Raw genomic sequence first — 18,087 nt, forward strand, 5'->3', positions numbered from 1 at the left:
AACACGTTTAAACAGCACGAATACTTGTTTACAATGCAAGCATGTCTATATGTGCACATGGCTATCAAAGTTTAAAGATTTAATTTTAACTGAATTGCAAATTCTCTATTAATTATTTTCAATAGCACTACTGATGTGGTAGGCTATTTTACATTAAACAGTACTGTAGCTTTATAAAACAATTTAGCAATTAAAGTATTTTAAAGTTTAAATTAAAATTCTCACGACGCCCTTTCAGTTCAACAAAGAGAGAGAGAGAGTGTGTGTGTGTGTGTGTGAGAGAGAGAGAGAGAGAGAGAGAGAGAGAGAGAGAGAGAGAGAGAGAGAGAGAGAGAGAGAGAGAGAGATTCATGACTCACTGTGCTTGTCGCTGCGGAACCCAAAGAGCAGAGAAAGCACGAGGAATATTCACAGTGGACTTCATGGATGAGAGAAAGGATCTTTTTCACTGAACAAATGCTTTTCATCACTTCTTTCCTCACACTGTTGAAGTTTATGCTTTGTTTTTCGGCATCAAAACAGATAAACGCGAACGGCTGGACTACCGTTTGATTTTTTTAAAGTGTACTAATACCTGTGGAAACCCGGAGTCGTTTAATCTGGTTCTAAACGAGCACTTGTTTACATAGACGCTCATATTTGTTGCCTAATTACCATTATAATATTTTTAAAAGTCACTTTATTCGTTTACTATTGGAATTACAGTGGATTTTACATCATTATGAAGCGTTGTCGAGCCTCACGAGCGATGTTCAACTTTCCACTGAGACTCGGGTTTATTTAGACGGACCAAACATCTGATCGACGACCACCAGATTGTTTTTAGCAACAGACACTTGTGGCACTACACTTCAAATCCGTGACTTTTATTTTTTAAAAACTACACTTCAATATGTTTTATGTTTCTCACACTTCAGAAGACATTTAAATCAAGATGACAGCATTTACAAATTGCACCGCAGGAGTGACTCGTTTTGAGGTGATCGGAGGGGGAAACATCTAACCTTATGAAGAGATGAAGGCTGTGTTTATTGTCCTGTAGACCTGTCGGTGGGAAAACACTGATCTGTTCCCTTCTCGAGCCCCGACCAACTTTAGAGAAGCTGAAGATGATGCGTCTCAGTCCAGCCGGGCTCATGTTGTTCATGCTTTGCAGAGGTGAGTCTGTCAGAGCGCATCAGGTCTTTTACTTTGCATGCCGATTTTAGTGCATTATAGCTTCCACGTGTATATGGGAATACATGCACCAGCTCATATCTCAATCGAATAGTGGTTATAATGCAAAAGGTGCTACATCATAGCGTGGGAATCAATATGATTACAAATTGCCAGAGGTGCTCTTGACATGTTATTGATGACCGGTTGTAAAGCAATTGAAGGTGGGCTCTGAATGGCCATGGTTAAATGTGCTGAATATACAATTACCGTATGGATTTTAAACTAGATGAGTGATGAAAAACTAATGAAACTGCTTGGATATTAAGAATCTTCATAGAACCACAAATGCTTTGTAATTGGCACATGTCCATTTGTTTTTACACTGCAGTTTGTCACTACAGGAAAATTTCACCCAGAATCAAAACTCATCATTTACTCACCCTTCACTTGTTCAAAACATTCTATTGAATACAAAATAAGATGCTTTGAAAAATGTTGGTTGCTGCTGGGATCCTTTGACTTTCATAGTATTTTTTCCCTAAAGGAAGTTGATGGGTCCCAGCAACCAGCATTCTCCTAAATATCTTTTTTTGTGTGTTCAACAGATGAAAGAAACTCATAAAGGTTTAAATCCACATGCGGCAGAGTAAATGATGAGGTAATTTAGATTTTTAGGGAACTACTGCTTTAGTTCACTCAAAAGTGAAAATGCTGCAATCATTCACTTGTCACAAACCTGTTTGAGTTTCTTTTTCTTCTGAACACAAAAGAAGATTTGCTGAAAACCTGTAACCATTGACTTTTATAGTATTTGTTTTTCCTACCATGAATGTCAATGATTACAGGTTTCTAATATTTTTCAGAAATGTTTGTTCAACAGAAGAAAGTATCTCATGAAGTTTTGAAACCTCTTGTGGATGAGTAAATGTTCAGTTTTGGATGAAATATACAAGTATTTGGCTAATATTAAGCATTTGAAAAATAATATTATTATACTCACTTTGTCATTTCAATCCTTCTTTCTCAGCTGAACACAAAAAAATGACCATGAAAGTCAGTATTCAGCAAAAAAATCTGCTTTTGTGTTCAACAGATGAAAGAAGCCCATAAAGGTGTAAAACCACTTGAGGCAGAGTAAATGATGAGGTAATTGGGATTTTTGGGGAACTATTCCTTAAGTTCATTCAAAACTGATAAATCTGTCATTGTTTACTCATCATTCACTTGTCACAAACCTCTTTTTTTATTCTTCTGAACACAAAAGAAGGTATGTTGAAAACCTGTAACCATTGACTTTTATAGTATTTGTTTTTACTACTATGGATGTCAGTGGCTACAGGTTTCTAACATTTTTCAAAATGTTTTGGTTGTTCAACAAAAGAAAGAATCTCATAAAGTTTGAAACCACGTGAGCGTGAGTAAATAATGAGTAAATGTTCATTTTTGGGTAAAATATACAAGTATTTGGCATTTGAAATATGGTATTAATTTACTCACTTTGTCATTCCAAACCAAACCCCCCTTTCTCACAAAAAATGACCATAAAAGTCAGTATTTAACAAAAATATATGCTTTTGTGTTCCACAAAAACTCATGACACTATAGCAGCATTTCAAATCCCAAATGATGACAGTATTATTATTTTTACTGTGAACTAAGTAGGCATGGGCTGGTGTAAGATTGAGACGGTATGATATCCTTGGATAAAAATATGGTTTCATGGTTGCACGGTATTGTGATTACTGCTCTAAAATAAGTTCTTTTTAAATGTCTGGGTAAAAAAGCAATACGTTTTCCCAATAAGTTTTAACAATAAGTTTATTTTAAGAAACATATTTTGAAACGGTAGCTTTTGATACGGAGGGTCATTTTCTGCTGGAGATTCTGTTGCTCTAAAAACTGAAAAAATAGTCACAAAAAATAAACAAAATAAAAACTGTACATGTACTATATGAACAGTATAACAGAAGATTCTGGCACTTTTAAAACCTTGAGTTTCCAAAACATGCTAAACCTTGAAACCGATTATCGTCCAATGCCTAGAACTAATCTTTAAACACATTCTATCGATGATGCTTGCTGATATAAAATAACTGTTAAACACGCTTGCCAAGGATTTATATAGAGTGTAATGCAGGCAGACAGTCCTGGCATACTTCCTAATGAAGTTAGTTACAAATGAACAAAAATAAAAGTTCTAAAGATGCCAGAAGAATCGTCATGCAAGTGAAGTAAGCAGCTGTGTATATACTGCGTCATGATTAGACGAACTAGCTCTTTCTGAAGCTTCATTTAAAACTCTCATTACTCTTCTGGAAGAGATGATTCAGGTCAAAGGGGCAGGAAAAATGTCACATGTAATCACACATTAGAAAACAGATAATTGCGTTCAGTGAGAGGAAACATGGATTTCCTTCGACATCAGCACTGCTTCTCTCCAAAAATAAAAGGGTGAATCATTTTTCTTGGAAAATGAATCACTCTAATTCTATTGAGTATGAATTTCCTGTGTCCCGCTTTGGGTTTTGATTTGTCTGGCATGTCGAACTGGCTTAAGATCAACGCACCACTGACTATGCGGAAATCGCTCATATGCGCTTTAGGTTAGATGTTCAGTCTTGTTTCCGGACATAAAATTAGAAGATGTCGATGCCAACAGAATGATATGGTGCACATCATTAATTTAGCAGTCAGCACTTTCAGCTATCATGAAGAACATTATGAGGATCATAACATGGAGGCTGTAAATGTGGACCTCAGAGAAAGCTGAAGTACATTAGAATGATTGGTCCACTCTAGATCAATGCTCTGGCGGGATTAAGAAATGATAAAGACAAGGTAGAAAGCTAAAAGCTAAAAATAGAATATGGTTTTTATTTAATGCATTAACTGGCTAGGAAGCAGGCACCTGTTGTGGAAAGGCAATGAGACGATGAAACAATAGTGAGTCCCCTGTGAGCTCATGCTGAAGTGCCAGCATCATTACCACGCACACTCACACAAACAACAAGACTATTAAGAGTGATTACAAGAGCTGTCTTTCTCTGTCTCACTGATCTTTGGCTATGGAGAGAGCGAGAGAGGGGCTGTAATCACCTCCCTCATAATTCAGGGTGGCTGCCAGCAGCCGTATGCCGCTTCCTGCTCGACATCAATAAAAATAAAAGCAGCGACGGTGTTTTGTTGGACATGGTCCAAATAAATAAGTGTCAACCTGACAACCTCGGCTCCAGGATGGCGATTTAGGCCTCAAAAATGATTAGCCGAAGTATTATAATCATTGCCATAAACGTCTGTGTTGATATATTGTAAGAGAAAAATCGTGACAATCTTGACAACCTCTCATTTTGTTTGTCTATATGTGTTTTTAAAAGGAAATAAGATGCTGGTTCTCATCCAAAAATGTGGTTAATAATGTAAGGTGTCACCAATTCGGAATAGCATGCTAATCATACTTAATTATGCAATTAAAAATGTAATTATATAAATTAAAATATGAGTAGTATTTTTGCCATGGATATTATATATTAATATTAACTTTTATGTTAACTGTGATACACAGTGCAATACAAGGCACAATTTAAAATATAAGTAAAACACATCTTAAAAAAACATTAAATGAAGGGAAATTTTTTATTTTCTATAACCAAAATGTATTCATTAATATCAAGGAACATTTCTTCATATTAATGCAGTACACTGTGCTGTATGTTTACAGATTTTAAAAATATATTAACAGTAGTCTTCATCAGTTGTCTTGGATAGTTTTTCACCAAGCTTGTTGTAATACATTATAGCCGTACGTGGAAGACAATCCCATAATGCAATGCAAAAATCTATCTAAACAATATGAAAGTGTGGTTTTATCCTTTATGTTTATTGTTGCTCAAAATATTTGTGGGAAAACCTAAACACTTAAATCCAATGGTCTCAAACTGAATTCCTGGAGGGCCACAGCTCTGCATAGTTTAGCACCAACAACCACCAACTCACACCTGCTTAATAGTCTCAAGTAGTTTTGAATTAGTTGCATCAGCTGTGTCTGATTAGGGTTGAAGCAAAACTGTGCAGAGGTGCGGCCCTCCAGGAATCGAGACCTATGCTTTAATTGAAAAAATATGCTGAAAATCTAAAAAGTTTCAAGTGACTTTAATGTGAGCACCTGTATCTCCACACTATAAAAATACTGAATGGTTTTTTTCTGAATGAAATTTTGTTAGTTTGAGCTTTAGTTGTTCAGTTCACTAATAATGTTATAAAAAACACATGTAGTTGTTCAAATCTTCAGTAAAGATAAAAGTCTGTTTAAAACCTATATCATTTGACCTGATGTTTTTATGCAGTGTTCTGTGTAAAACTTGAGATTAAAATATCAACATGCAAACTTTATTGAAAATAATTCTGAGCCAAGTCTCTTGTGTGTTTTGCAGGAGGAGTGCAGTTATTATTGGCCTTATTAGCTTACTAGTTTCCAAATGCAATTAAGAAATCATTCACCCAAAAATGAAAATGATAAAAAAATTTACTCACCCTCAAGCTATCCTAGGTGAATATTCCTTTCTATTTTCAAACGTACACGAAAACATTCGGACTCTTTCTAGCTTTGTAAAGGTAAGAGTATGGTGGTTCAATTTTATTTTCATCTCCAAAACTGCATCCATTTATAATAACAAGCAATCGATATGACTCCATTGGGTAATTGAATGTCTTCTACAGTAACTGAAGCTAAGTGAATTTTGAAAAACATCATATTTAAAACTTAATGAACATTTATATCACGCTTCTGGCCACTGATGTACACTTTCACAGGAAATTTGAGTTAATGAGATCTGATGTGGGTGTAGCAGAAATGTTGGTAAGAACTGACCTCTCTCTTTGGAGTAATTTTGGATAATAGTGAGTTGTTTTGGCTGTACTGTAAATTTGTACTAGTATCGGTCTTAAAAATGGAAAAACTAGTTTGCTGTGGAAGTGGTGTTAGTGAGGCCTGCAGGGGGGTGCTCAACCTGTGGTCTGTGTGATTCCTAATGCCCCAGTATAGTGAAGGGGACACTATACTGTTAGTGAGCGCCGTCTTTTGGATGAGATGTTAAACCAAGATTCTGACACTCTGTGGTCATTAAAAATCCCATGGAACGTTTCGTAAAGGGTAGTGGTGTAACCCCGGTGTCCTGGCCAAAATTCTATTATTGGCTGTTACCCATCATGGCCTCCCAATCATCCCCATCCACCGAATTATCCTGTGGCTGCCGTGGCATCATCCAAGTGTATGCTGCACACTGGTGGTGGTGTGGAGAACCCCTCTCATGATTGTAAAGTGCTTTGGGTGTATGGCCATACACAATAAATGTGCTATATAAACACACATTACATTAAAAATGATGTGCTTGTATATCTATATCTTCCACTCAAATAAAGTCATAAAGATTAGCTCAGCTACATCTACAGCATACTACATCAGTGTATGGCTTATGCTGGATGCCAGAGATAATAGATGAACAAGTTATGAGTATGGATATTCTTAACTCTCACTCTTTGTCTAAAAGAAGAAAGGCATATGCACCTGGATGGCTTGAGGGTGGGTAAATCAGTTTCAGTTTAGTGAACCATTCATTTAAAAAGTAGCTACCTGGGTAGTAGCTAGGCAATTTTTAAGGTTTCATTGGGGATTTTAGAACTCCGTATTGTACTATTTAATAGTGCACCATTTTTCCTTCATGTTGCTGGTTGGTTTTCCTGGCACTAAACAAGACATTACTATTTTGATCTCTGGAGATACAACAACAGACATTTGTGTTGTTCAGAACACAATTTACAGTTTGCACCATATTACATCATAGCTTAGCTGTGGTCTTAACGTCCAATTTGTGGAGAACATTTGTGGCAACCATGCAAAAAACCTGCTTTCCCCCAAACTCTGTTGCAAACAATGGCTTGCGTCTGGCTCTATAAAGCAGCAGAAAAATGCATACATTATCATGAAAGCCAGATCAGACTCCCACTAGCTCTCTGATACCAGTGGGAGTATCGTACGCGCCTCCCCAGAATAGGGCTGAGAGTGCTGGGCTCATGCAACTGAGCACACATCCCCACTACAAGACAACATCAGAGCCAGACAGACGGGTGCAGCGCAGTGGGTGGTCTGGACACATTAGCTAACAGAGCATTAGTCAAACAACTCACCCACCATCTCGCTATCTCGCCAAACTCAAAAGAGTGAAGGATCAGATCGCACCTCGTTCTCCCCCTGACAGCTTCGTTGTCTTTTCTCTTCTCACTCCTAATTCCAAGTCTCTTGTTGCACTCGCTGTGAGGGTGCTGGCGATCGTTGTGCTGTTTGATGGGATGACAATCATCACGGCAGCTTTAATCAAAAGAAACATAATTACTTAGAGAATGAGCCCCAAGCAAAGTTATTTGAAATGGACGGAAATGTCTAAATGATGTCATAATATTCATAATAACGACTGAAAAGAAACAAGTCATGCAGGCAATGGTGAACTTGCTCATCAATTCACAAAGACAGTTTATGAAATTAATGAAATATGAAATCAGAAACAGAGTCAACTATATATCTTGGAATAAATGATTTATCTAAATTTTATGCACCATTTGTGCATTAACAAGCACTGTCATTGTTACTACAATGAATTCATATGGAATCATAATTTAAATGTACTGAAATCCTTATAGTAAGGCAGAACATTTCATACCAGCCTTTGAATAGATAGATGGATGGATGGATGGATGGATGGATAGATAGATGGATAGATGGATAGATGGATGGATGGACAGACGGACGGACATAACATTTGAATAACATTCATAACACAGAGTTAACATTTGAAGTGGATCATCGCTATTTATCAAAGTTGTCCTAAAACAATTGAACAACAGCAATACTTGTCTTGAAAAACGATTTTGATTGACTTCAAATGTTGACTACACTCTTAGAAATAAAGGTACACGAGATGTCACCGGGGTGGTACCTTTTCAAAAGATACAAATTTGTACCTAAAAGGTCCATATTAATACCGTAAAAGTACAAAAGTGTTGCTCTTTAAAGTTGTAGGTACTAATATATATACTTTTGAAGTACAAATATGGACCCTTTAAGTGCAAATGTGTACCTTTTGAAAAGGTACCACCCCAGTGACAGCTCGCGTACCTTTATTTCTGAGAGTGTACTGTATTTACCATTATTTAAATGGGTTGCTTGATTTGGACATCCAGTCAAAATCCTTTATAATTATTTTGTTATTAACATAATTTTCGTTTAATTTTTGGATGAACTAACCATTCTGACATAAAATAGTTAATTGAAGCTAAAAACATTAAAATAATGAAATGGCCAGACCAGAGTCCTTATGTAAACCTGGTTGAAAATATCTGTAAAGTCCTTGGTGACAAAGTTATGGCTGAGAAATTTACAGTCGGTGATCTTAAATAACACTGTCATTCATTGTCACTACAATGAATGCATATAGAATCACAAATTAAATGTGCTGAAATCCTTATAGATAGATAGATAGATAGATAGATAGATAGATAGATAGATAGATAGATAGATAGATAGATAGATAGATAGATAGATAGATAGATAGATAGACAGATACACAGATACACAGATACACAGATACATAGATACATAGATAGTCTAGAAAGAGGAGAGTCAACATACACATATTCACCTGTAATAAATGGTAGTTTGAAATGTAGTGGCGGATGCAAATGCGTGCAGTTTTCTTTTGGGAATTAAGCAAAGATATTTTTTTGAAGGCAGTTCTCATCCTCAGTAAGAGGCTTATCAGAAATCTCCCCAATCAGATGATACATTTCAAAAGAAAAAATTGCTTTAAAGTTCTGCAGCAATTACATATCTGCCCTCAAATGTCAAAAAATATTGACTATGACTAGAGCAAAGATATTATAAAACTATCATCTTACAAAAATCTTAAAAATTCAAAACATCTTAGTATTCTCTGAGTTCTAAAGCCATTTGTCAATTTTCAGCAACGCTGCCTTGGGAGAATGAATTGCGTCTCCATTTTCAGCTGAAGACTTTAGATTTTTCTCTCTATAATCGCACAGATATATTTTAGTCATTCACCCCCTAAAATGCATAATCTTCTGCCAACTGAATTCAGGAACAAAATGTTTAGACCCTTTTAGAGACATTAGTTGTCGTTGACGGTGATAATTTTGCAGTCCGTTTCTTTTTTTAATGGCAACAGGAGTTTTCAAAGCATATCAGATGCTTTCAGACCAATTCTTACACAATTTATTGATACATTCAAATGGTATAAAAAGCTTGTAGAGCTATTTGCTTCAGATTTTCTTTAATATTTATCATCTCGGCATTTTTTAATACCTGCAAAACATAACAAACATCACATAAAAATCTTCTAAAAGTAAATCATAAGTAATTGAGTACAAGTATAGATCATTATTTGTAGATGTAACCAAAGTGCGGCATCATGACTTCACTTTCAGATGCTAAGCTACATATTTTTTGCTGTTATACAATTCAGATAATGTACAGTAATTAGGCTTACCACGTGGAATAAATAAATTCACAGAACGTATATGAAATCTATTTAAGCAAAAGTATGTTTAACAAACTCTGCATTTTTAAAGTCTCATTTGTTTTGAAACTGCATCTCGAGCTCTGAATTTATGATTCGACATGGATAAGTACAGTCCAGCAATTATCTTTACACCATTTTCCACTCTCACCCGCTGTTTCCCTAGTAAAGTTACCATTCGTGCCAGCGGGGAGCTGCATTCATTGGGAAAACTTGCTGACCTCTGCTTCATTTACATTATTCTTTGCTGAAGCTTGGACTGTGCTCTTTACTGAGATCGTACTAGCTTCCCCTCCCCTCATCTACTGTACTACTCTGACCCTCCTCTCTGCCCTTCACCTCCCTTTCAAATGTAATTAACAGCAGTAAGCAGGGTTCAGTTGGGTGCAGGCAGCCTAAATCTAAATGGAAGCGAATTGCTTCTCTACTTCTGTGCTTCCTCCACCTTCTCCTTCTATATTACACCCCACAGATAAAGCAACACCCTCCATACTCATCTCATATGGCACCAACTAGGCAATTACCTTTCCCAGCTGCTCCCCTCTGGTTCCTCCTGGTTAGTGTACCATGGTTCCTTTTTCAAAGTCAATCCGTACTCTGAAATAGCCCTCAGGTCTGAGTGTTACTTCAATCCGACCAGGAATTTGTTTCAGTCTTGGGGAATCTACTTTTAAACTGCAGCTTGTCAAGCTCCTTGTAGTTAAAGCACAGCCATGCTACACAAAAAGAAGATTAAGTATAGCCAAATTCATTTTTATAAAGAATATAACAATTCAGAGAACATAATATATATCATATATTGTCTTTTGTGTGTTGTGTGTTTACATTAATCTTTTAAATATTTTTTTTCTGACAACAGTAAACATACATTAATATAAATGTGTCCAAGTTTGTGTGGGCCTGTATTAATTTTATTTTCTGTATTTGTAATTCTCTCTCTCTCTCTAAACTCTGAACTCATCAGCAATGCATTCATGCACATACCTTAAATCAGCTGCTAATGCAAATTTTTCTCCTTTTTTTGGTTGATGTTCTGTAAATTTTAAGGATGGTTGTGCATGAAACTTCCAGTAGATCAGCAATTTCAGAAATACTCAGACCGGTATATAAATCCTAAATTACAAAAATGTAAATTCAGACATCATTTACTCATTCTTCATTTGTTCCAAATTAGTTTCAATTTCTATCTTCTGTTGAACACAAAAGAAAACATTTTAAATATTATTGGAAAGTGATAGCCATTGACTTACATAGTAATTTCTTTTGTACTATGTACGTCAAGTGATTTTTAAATCCATTACACTATTAAACGGTCAGCTAAGTTAACCTCTCCATTTTATTAGCTACTCAGAAACACAGATGTATACAATATTTCCCCTGTTCTTGCCTGGCTATGAAGGAAAGTCTTGAAGCCTGTCTTACGTGAGCCTATTAATGTTTTTTTACACTCTCTGTGTTTCTGTTTCACACACCCTGTGAAAATGGGTATTTCCATGGAGCACCGTCTCTGTATTCAGACCACCTCATTAAACCGTACACTATCACTGGAGAACCCTCAGAAGCATCACTAAGAATCAGGGCTGCTACCGCCACTGGTCTGCTTTAAAGCGTAAAGATAAATCAGATTTTAAAAGGCCCACATGGGGGACCGGAGACCAGGCCAAAGCCTGCAGATTAAAATTGAGCTGTAAAATCACTTTGTTTCACTGTGGGCTGCTGTGGGTTTTGGCTCCACGCAGTACATTTGGTGTAGGTAATTGGGCTCTTTCCGCCACTGTATGTAATCTCCATAAACACAGTGCTTTGGCCCCTCAGGAGGAAGGCGGGTCTTTTTTTGTTGTTGCTGGAGGAGAAAAGGTGCCGTGTTTCTATGCATGTTAACTGATGTGGAGGGCTGCTTGCCTGGCGTGATTGCCTCTTGTTCTTGATTATGATAGGTATGAAGTGGCATTTTGACTTAATTGCTACAGTTAGCTTGTTTTGTCCTGTGTTGAAGTCAAATGCTTTAGACCCAAAAGGAAATGAAAAATGACAACATTCCTGGACTACTTCGTCTTTTGCGCAATTTCTTTCAGTCTTTTACTGTGACTTGTGACTCATTGAGAATCACAATTGAAAGAATGAGATATATTTTCTTGAGTTTTTATAGAATCCGTAACAGTAACAAGAATTTTCAGCATGCCACAGGAAAAAAAACAAAAACTGAACTGAATTTGAACTTCCTACGATCTTACTCACTTTGCAAGCGAGGGAGGTTCTATTTGAAAATATAATTGCAAGCAGCAATCAAGGAGCTTACATGGTTGAAACCTATAATTCATTAAATCATTTTTCTTCAGCTTAGTCCCTTATTTATCAGGGGTCACCACAGTGGAATGAACCGACAACTATTCCGGCATATGTTTTATGCAGCAGATGCCCTTCCAGCCGCAACCCAGTACTGGGAAACACCCACACACTCCTGCATTCACACATACACTCACACACTATGGCCAATTTAGTTAATCCAATTCTCTTAACGCGTGGTGGCATTTGTTGTTGTGAAATGCGGAGTACAGATGCTCTTGATTCTGGAGGTCATTAATGATATAAAAACACTAACACTGAAATAGCTAAGGTGTTTTAGAATGACCAAAAGAACATTTTAGATGTTTTACAATGTGCTCAGGCTTGTAAAGATGGGTTTTTTACTACAGCAGTTCGAACTGCCGAATGACTAAAAAGTTATTAATATGATGGGGAAAACTGTATATTTCTAGTCAAACCATCCTTCTGCAATCTTATACCAAAAACGGAAATAAGGGCCATATTAATAGCTAAAAATGTGGGAGAGTGTTGCTATTATGTGATTGTATTGTATTACAATATGGAGAAATTAAGTGTTGATTTTAAATCAAAAGTAATTCACAAAAACTTGAAAATGAAATGAGTTAATGTTGGACCTTCTTGGTGAAAAAAACATGTTTTGCCATATAAACAAATGTATATGATAATTTAGACTCTTACAGCCTGCTGGTTTGTCCATTCACACACATTTTTATCATCACATGACGATGACTTTTTTTAAATGCACATACTGGAATTTTGTTTGGTAAAAGTGTTTCCATTATAGTTTATGCGCATCTTTTCTTATCGAATAAAAAGCTTATGCTACTCAGTTATGCGCATTTTCAAAACGTATGCGCATCTTGGTGTTGCCATCAATCGTTTTTTTTTTCGCATGTCCAATAGCTATGTTTCCATCCATCTATTTTTATGCACATTTTGGATAAGTAAGGCATGGGCACACACTAAAAGATTTTTTTATATCTTATTATTTTCAAAATGTTAGAGACTCCAAAACTGCTGTGGTTAATGTCCAGATTATGTTCTACCAATGAGCCAAATTTCACTACTTTTTACAATTCAGTCCCATGGGCTGTCTTAGACCTCATAATTGGGACAACTAATGAATACAGTAAAGTGACAATATATAAACAGAAAGCCAACAATGCCAGTTATGACAGGAGGTTGTATTCGGCTCTAAAAATCTGCTCTTTAAAACTTTTAGATGCTAATTTTATTAATCTCCATCAAGTTAAGTTTGTCAAATGGAATTTGCTTCCATTGCTGATTGGCCATCCATGTTATGAGCTTCTTAATAGAAAGAGATGAATGTGCTGGCAATAATCTAATAAGCTTCGAAATTATGGTTCTGGCATGTGTGTTAATCAAAACACGGAGCTGCGGTTATCCTTTACTTCTTAGAATTCTCCATTGGCATTTGTTTCCATAAATTCCAAGGTGGAAAAATAGATTAGATATTTGACTACCAGCTAGAAATTTGCAGCATGATATAAAGCTAACCTCAGGTGCAGTTTAGTAATTTTTTCCTTATTAAAAATGTTTTACAGACAACAAAATGAATAATATTTCTGACAAATAGGTTTAAAGTGATGCGCACTCTCTAGAGATCACGACTGCAGGCATTACTTTGGTTTAGAAAAAAAGCAGCTGCTTCTTCTTGTACTCTACAGTAGGCACAATCACATTACAAGCTGGTATCTTTAAGTTCTACTATTTAAAAAATAGCACCTTTGCTTTGATTAAACAGTTTAACAACAAAAAAGTCATTACATCCAATATCATCAACCATATTGTAGAAGCTATCAAGTTAAACACCCCAGCACAAAATTAGCATAGCAAATTCACGCACACAAATGTAATTGGTTTTTGCGAATGCCATGACCTTAGAAATGAATAAGCAGCTAGAAATATTGTAATGGTATGATGAGTCTAAATAAAACATATTCTTCAACATGTCATTGGGTGGTTTCAATTCAATGACTGTTAAATGTGTCATTACTTATGTGTAAATGATTGTCTTTTCAGCCTGCTGCTCAAGTTACTATTCTTAGAGGAACCAATCATATTGTTTCATGATTTCAAAAGTAATTTCAAATAGATTTCTGGGATGGAATTCTACTCTAGTAATTATACTTCACATCACTTTTGAGTAAGCAAGTGTTTCTAATGAGATCTCAATATGTGGATCAATAAAGTTGGCATTTTGATATCTCGTACAGCCCTAGCGGAAGACAACATTTGAAAGACTGGGAAACATCTATACACACTGATTCACATACATACAGCCAATTTAGTTTATTCAATTCACTAACAGCGCATGTCCTTGGATTTTGGGGGAAACCGGAGCACCCGGAGGAAACCCACACGAACACAGGGAAAACATGCAAACTCCACACAGAAATGCCAACTGACCCAGCCGGGGCTCAAACCAGCGACCTTCTTACTGTGATGCAATAGTGCTACCCACTGCGCCACCATGTCACCCTGTAATCTCAAAATTGCTCACACAAATCAGTTTTACCCTGTTGTTTACAAGTATTTTTAAGAGAATTGCACCTTTTTATTAAGCTATTTGTTCAATTAATTTAAAACAAATATAAGCAACACAGATATTTATGATACTTGATGGTTTGTTCTGCTGTGGCGACTCCTGAAAAATTAAATGAACAGACTGAAGGAAAGTGAATGAGTGAGATATTTCCAATATTTATCAGACAATAAATGTTAACTGCTGGAAAAAAAACTAAAACAATTCTAATAACATCTTTCAAATGTTATAATATTAGGATTTTTAAAAATGATGTTTTAATTTATTGATTTTTTTATTGTTATAATTATTTTTTCTTATCATTGGTGTATCATTTGTCATTGGTGGGAACAAATTGCAAATATATTTCCAAGACCAAACATTTGAATGGTAGTATAAAACAATATAGCTCTTATTAATTAAACGGATTTATTTACTCAATGCAAAAATATCTGTTAATTAACAGTCACTTTTTTCCCCAACTTTTCAAGGTTAAACATTGAAAGAAATATCAAGGTCCCATAATAAAAGCATAAATAAACATAGAGATAATAAAAACATAAATTATATGAAATATGGAAAACTGCTAATTTATGGGTATTTTTGCTATTTAGTTTAAATATTTTGACAGTTCTGTAAGCTTTTGTGTTTTGTACATTTTGTACAGAATGATATAATTTTACCTTTAACAGGTGCCCTCATAAGTAATAAAAAAAAGGATCTGCCATTCGCAATCTAATTATTATTTCTCTGGTGTCACATAAATTATAAAATCAGTGTTTAGATTTTAATTGTAAAAAGTCATGGATGCTCGATGAACATTTTGATTGAACATTCGAGTGACATTCTGTACTGCCTTCTGTTGTTTAGATTCAAAACTGTGTAACTATTGACTTTTGAGTCAGTTCTTTACAAAGTTTTGGTCAAATGAAGTGATTTGAGTCAGTTCGTGATTCAGTCCGTCATACAGGTTACTTACACAATTATTTGTTTGGTGCACTTTTTGTTTCTCAACATGATATATAGCCATTTGTTACAACTAAGAAAAGCATCCTGTCGCAAGAAATGTTTATTCATTTTAACACCTGCAATTACAGCTTTTGAATGAATCAATGCAGATGAATACATTTTTATTATAAAAACAAAACTCAATGTGTCATGATGCCTCCATATTATTGCACTGTTTGTAGTTATATGGCTATTTGGTCACATATACTTAAGTTTAATGCAATCACCTACATAGGCTAGTACTGTCATAGTAAATTACATTACATTAATTAACATGTACTGTTAACATGTGGGCAGTTCATTCCGCTGTGGCGACCCATAAAAAGGGGACTAAGCCAAAGGAAAATGAATAAATGAATGAATGTTTACATGTACAGTTGAAGTCAGAATTATCAGCCCCCATGTTTATTTTTTTCCCCAATTTGTGTTTAACGGAGGGAAGATTTTTTTCAACACATTTCTAAACATAATAGTTTTAATAACTCATTTCTAATAACTGATTTATTTTATCTTTGCCATGATGACAGTAGAAAATATTTGACTAGATATTTTTCAAGACACTTCTATACTGCTTAAAGTGACATTTAAAGGCTTTACTAGGTTAATTAGGTTACCTAGGGGGGTTAGGGTAATTAGGCAAGTTATAGTATAATGATGGTTTGTTCTGTAGACTATCAAAAAAAATATAGCTTAAAGGGGCTAATAATTTTGACTTTAAAATGTTTTTTAAAAATTTTAAAACTGCTTTTATTCTAGCCGAAATAAAACAGATAAGACTTCTCCAGAAGAAAAAATATTATCAGACGTACTGTGAAAATTTCATTGCTCTCCAAAGGGTGGTCATAAATGACACACAGGTCAAGGCTGTGGAGGATATAGGAAGGCATCCACTGCAAAAACATATGCTGGATAAGTTGACGGTTCATTCCACTGTGGCGACCCCAGATTAATAAAGGGACTAAGCTGAAAAAAATTTTAATGAATGATTATTGTTATTGAATTTATTATTATTATTATTTTATTTACATTTTTTTCTTTTTATTTTTTCTGTTTCTTATTTTTTTGGTTAAGTTTTTTGTTTGTGCACTTGATGTTAAGTGCTGGTGTTTATTTTGTTAAGTGTGTCATTATTGTTATATGTGAAGCACCACCATGTCAGAATAAATTGCCCCAAGGGGATTAATAAAGCTAAAAAAATAATTTTTATAGATACTTTATAGATACTATAGAATAACGTACAGAATTCTTAAAGTGTGCTCTTGATTTATTCAGTTGTTTGTGTTTGTAATATATTTGATGTGCATCTACCGTGTAGATATGCCAAGTTGTATTTTAGTTTATTTCTGTTTTCGGCTCTGTCTATTTTTGAGTCCAGAGCATTCACTTTGCATATCTTCTAAGCATTCATGTTAATGTAAATTTAAATCACCTTCTATTTTTACACCCACACTTTTTACTTTTCCCTTGTTAAATGGAGCGTGACTGGAGTAGGTTGAAAATGCTGCAGTGCTTATTAAAATTCATATAAAATCAGATATTTAGGTGAAGTCTCACTATTGCTATTCATTTGTTGATTGTGCGATGCTACAGATGAATTGACAGCTACGCAGAGGAGCTAAGCATTGAGTAAACCCTGCGACGTCCTCGAGATGATGAATGGTGATAGCTAGCATGCCGTTGACATTTAGAATCGGCCCAAGCATTGAACGTGTGTCTGTTTTGTTTTGTGAAGACATCTACACCGACTCTGTTAGCAGTGAAAAGGCCACCGAAGGCACTGAAATGGATCAGACAGCCCGAGAAAGGAGAACGAAGAGGGTAGAGAAGCTGAAAGGTAGTTCCCGAGGGACCAGGGCCTGTTTCGGTGACCCCCACATTAAGAGAAAGATAGGACGCAGCTCAGCAAACTGTGACTCAAAGTAAGAGGGAATGCAGTGTGAGTGAGTGCTGTCAGAAACGGCGAAGTGAATCACTGATGCAGAAATCTAAACACTCAACTCAATATTACAGCGAGACTGCTGTTAATAAGGCCTTAGCGAATGATTGAGCATTATTATCATTGATTACAGTTTCCATGCTCTTGTGAAATTAACGCTGGGTTGGGGAGTGGCGAGGCACGTCAGTAAGTTGTTAATGGTGCTGAGAGGCGGCTGTCAACACAAGAGAAAGAACAGCTGTGAGACGCCATTAGAGGTTTCTGACATGGTGACAGAGAACATCTAGTTTCCTTATTGTTGTGCAGCTTGTGTGTGTGTGTGTATTCGTGCAATCGATTTTTCCCATGGAGGATTCTCCATCAGGCTTACAATTTTCCTCTGCTGGAATAATATGGAGTGTACTGTGAACGAGCTTGTCAGCATAGTACAGTGCTCAGCATATATAAGTACACCCCTCACAAATCTCTCTTTTAAATTCATATTTTTAACAGGAAGCTTTACAATATTATATTTGTGCATGTACATT

General features: G+C 35.7%; 1 protein-coding gene across 1 annotated transcript in view; it reads left to right on the forward strand.

Moving 5' to 3' along the window:
• The first annotated feature begins 385 nt into the window (after positions 1-385).
• Positions 386-18,087, forward strand: part of si:dkey-112m2.1 (transmembrane protein 132C) — a 241,366-nt gene continuing 223,664 nt past the window's right edge. Inside the window, exon 1 of the mRNA XM_056447091.1 lies at positions 386-1,158. Coding sequence (XP_056303066.1) covers positions 1,110-1,158 — 49 coding nt within the window. The 5' untranslated portion in view covers positions 386-1,109. The remainder of the gene's footprint in view (positions 1,159-18,087) is intronic.

The sequence above is a fragment of the Danio aesculapii genome, chromosome 21 (assembly GCF_903798145.1).
Source record: "Danio aesculapii chromosome 21, fDanAes4.1, whole genome shotgun sequence".
Taxonomy (NCBI): Eukaryota; Metazoa; Chordata; class Actinopteri; order Cypriniformes; family Danionidae; genus Danio; species Danio aesculapii.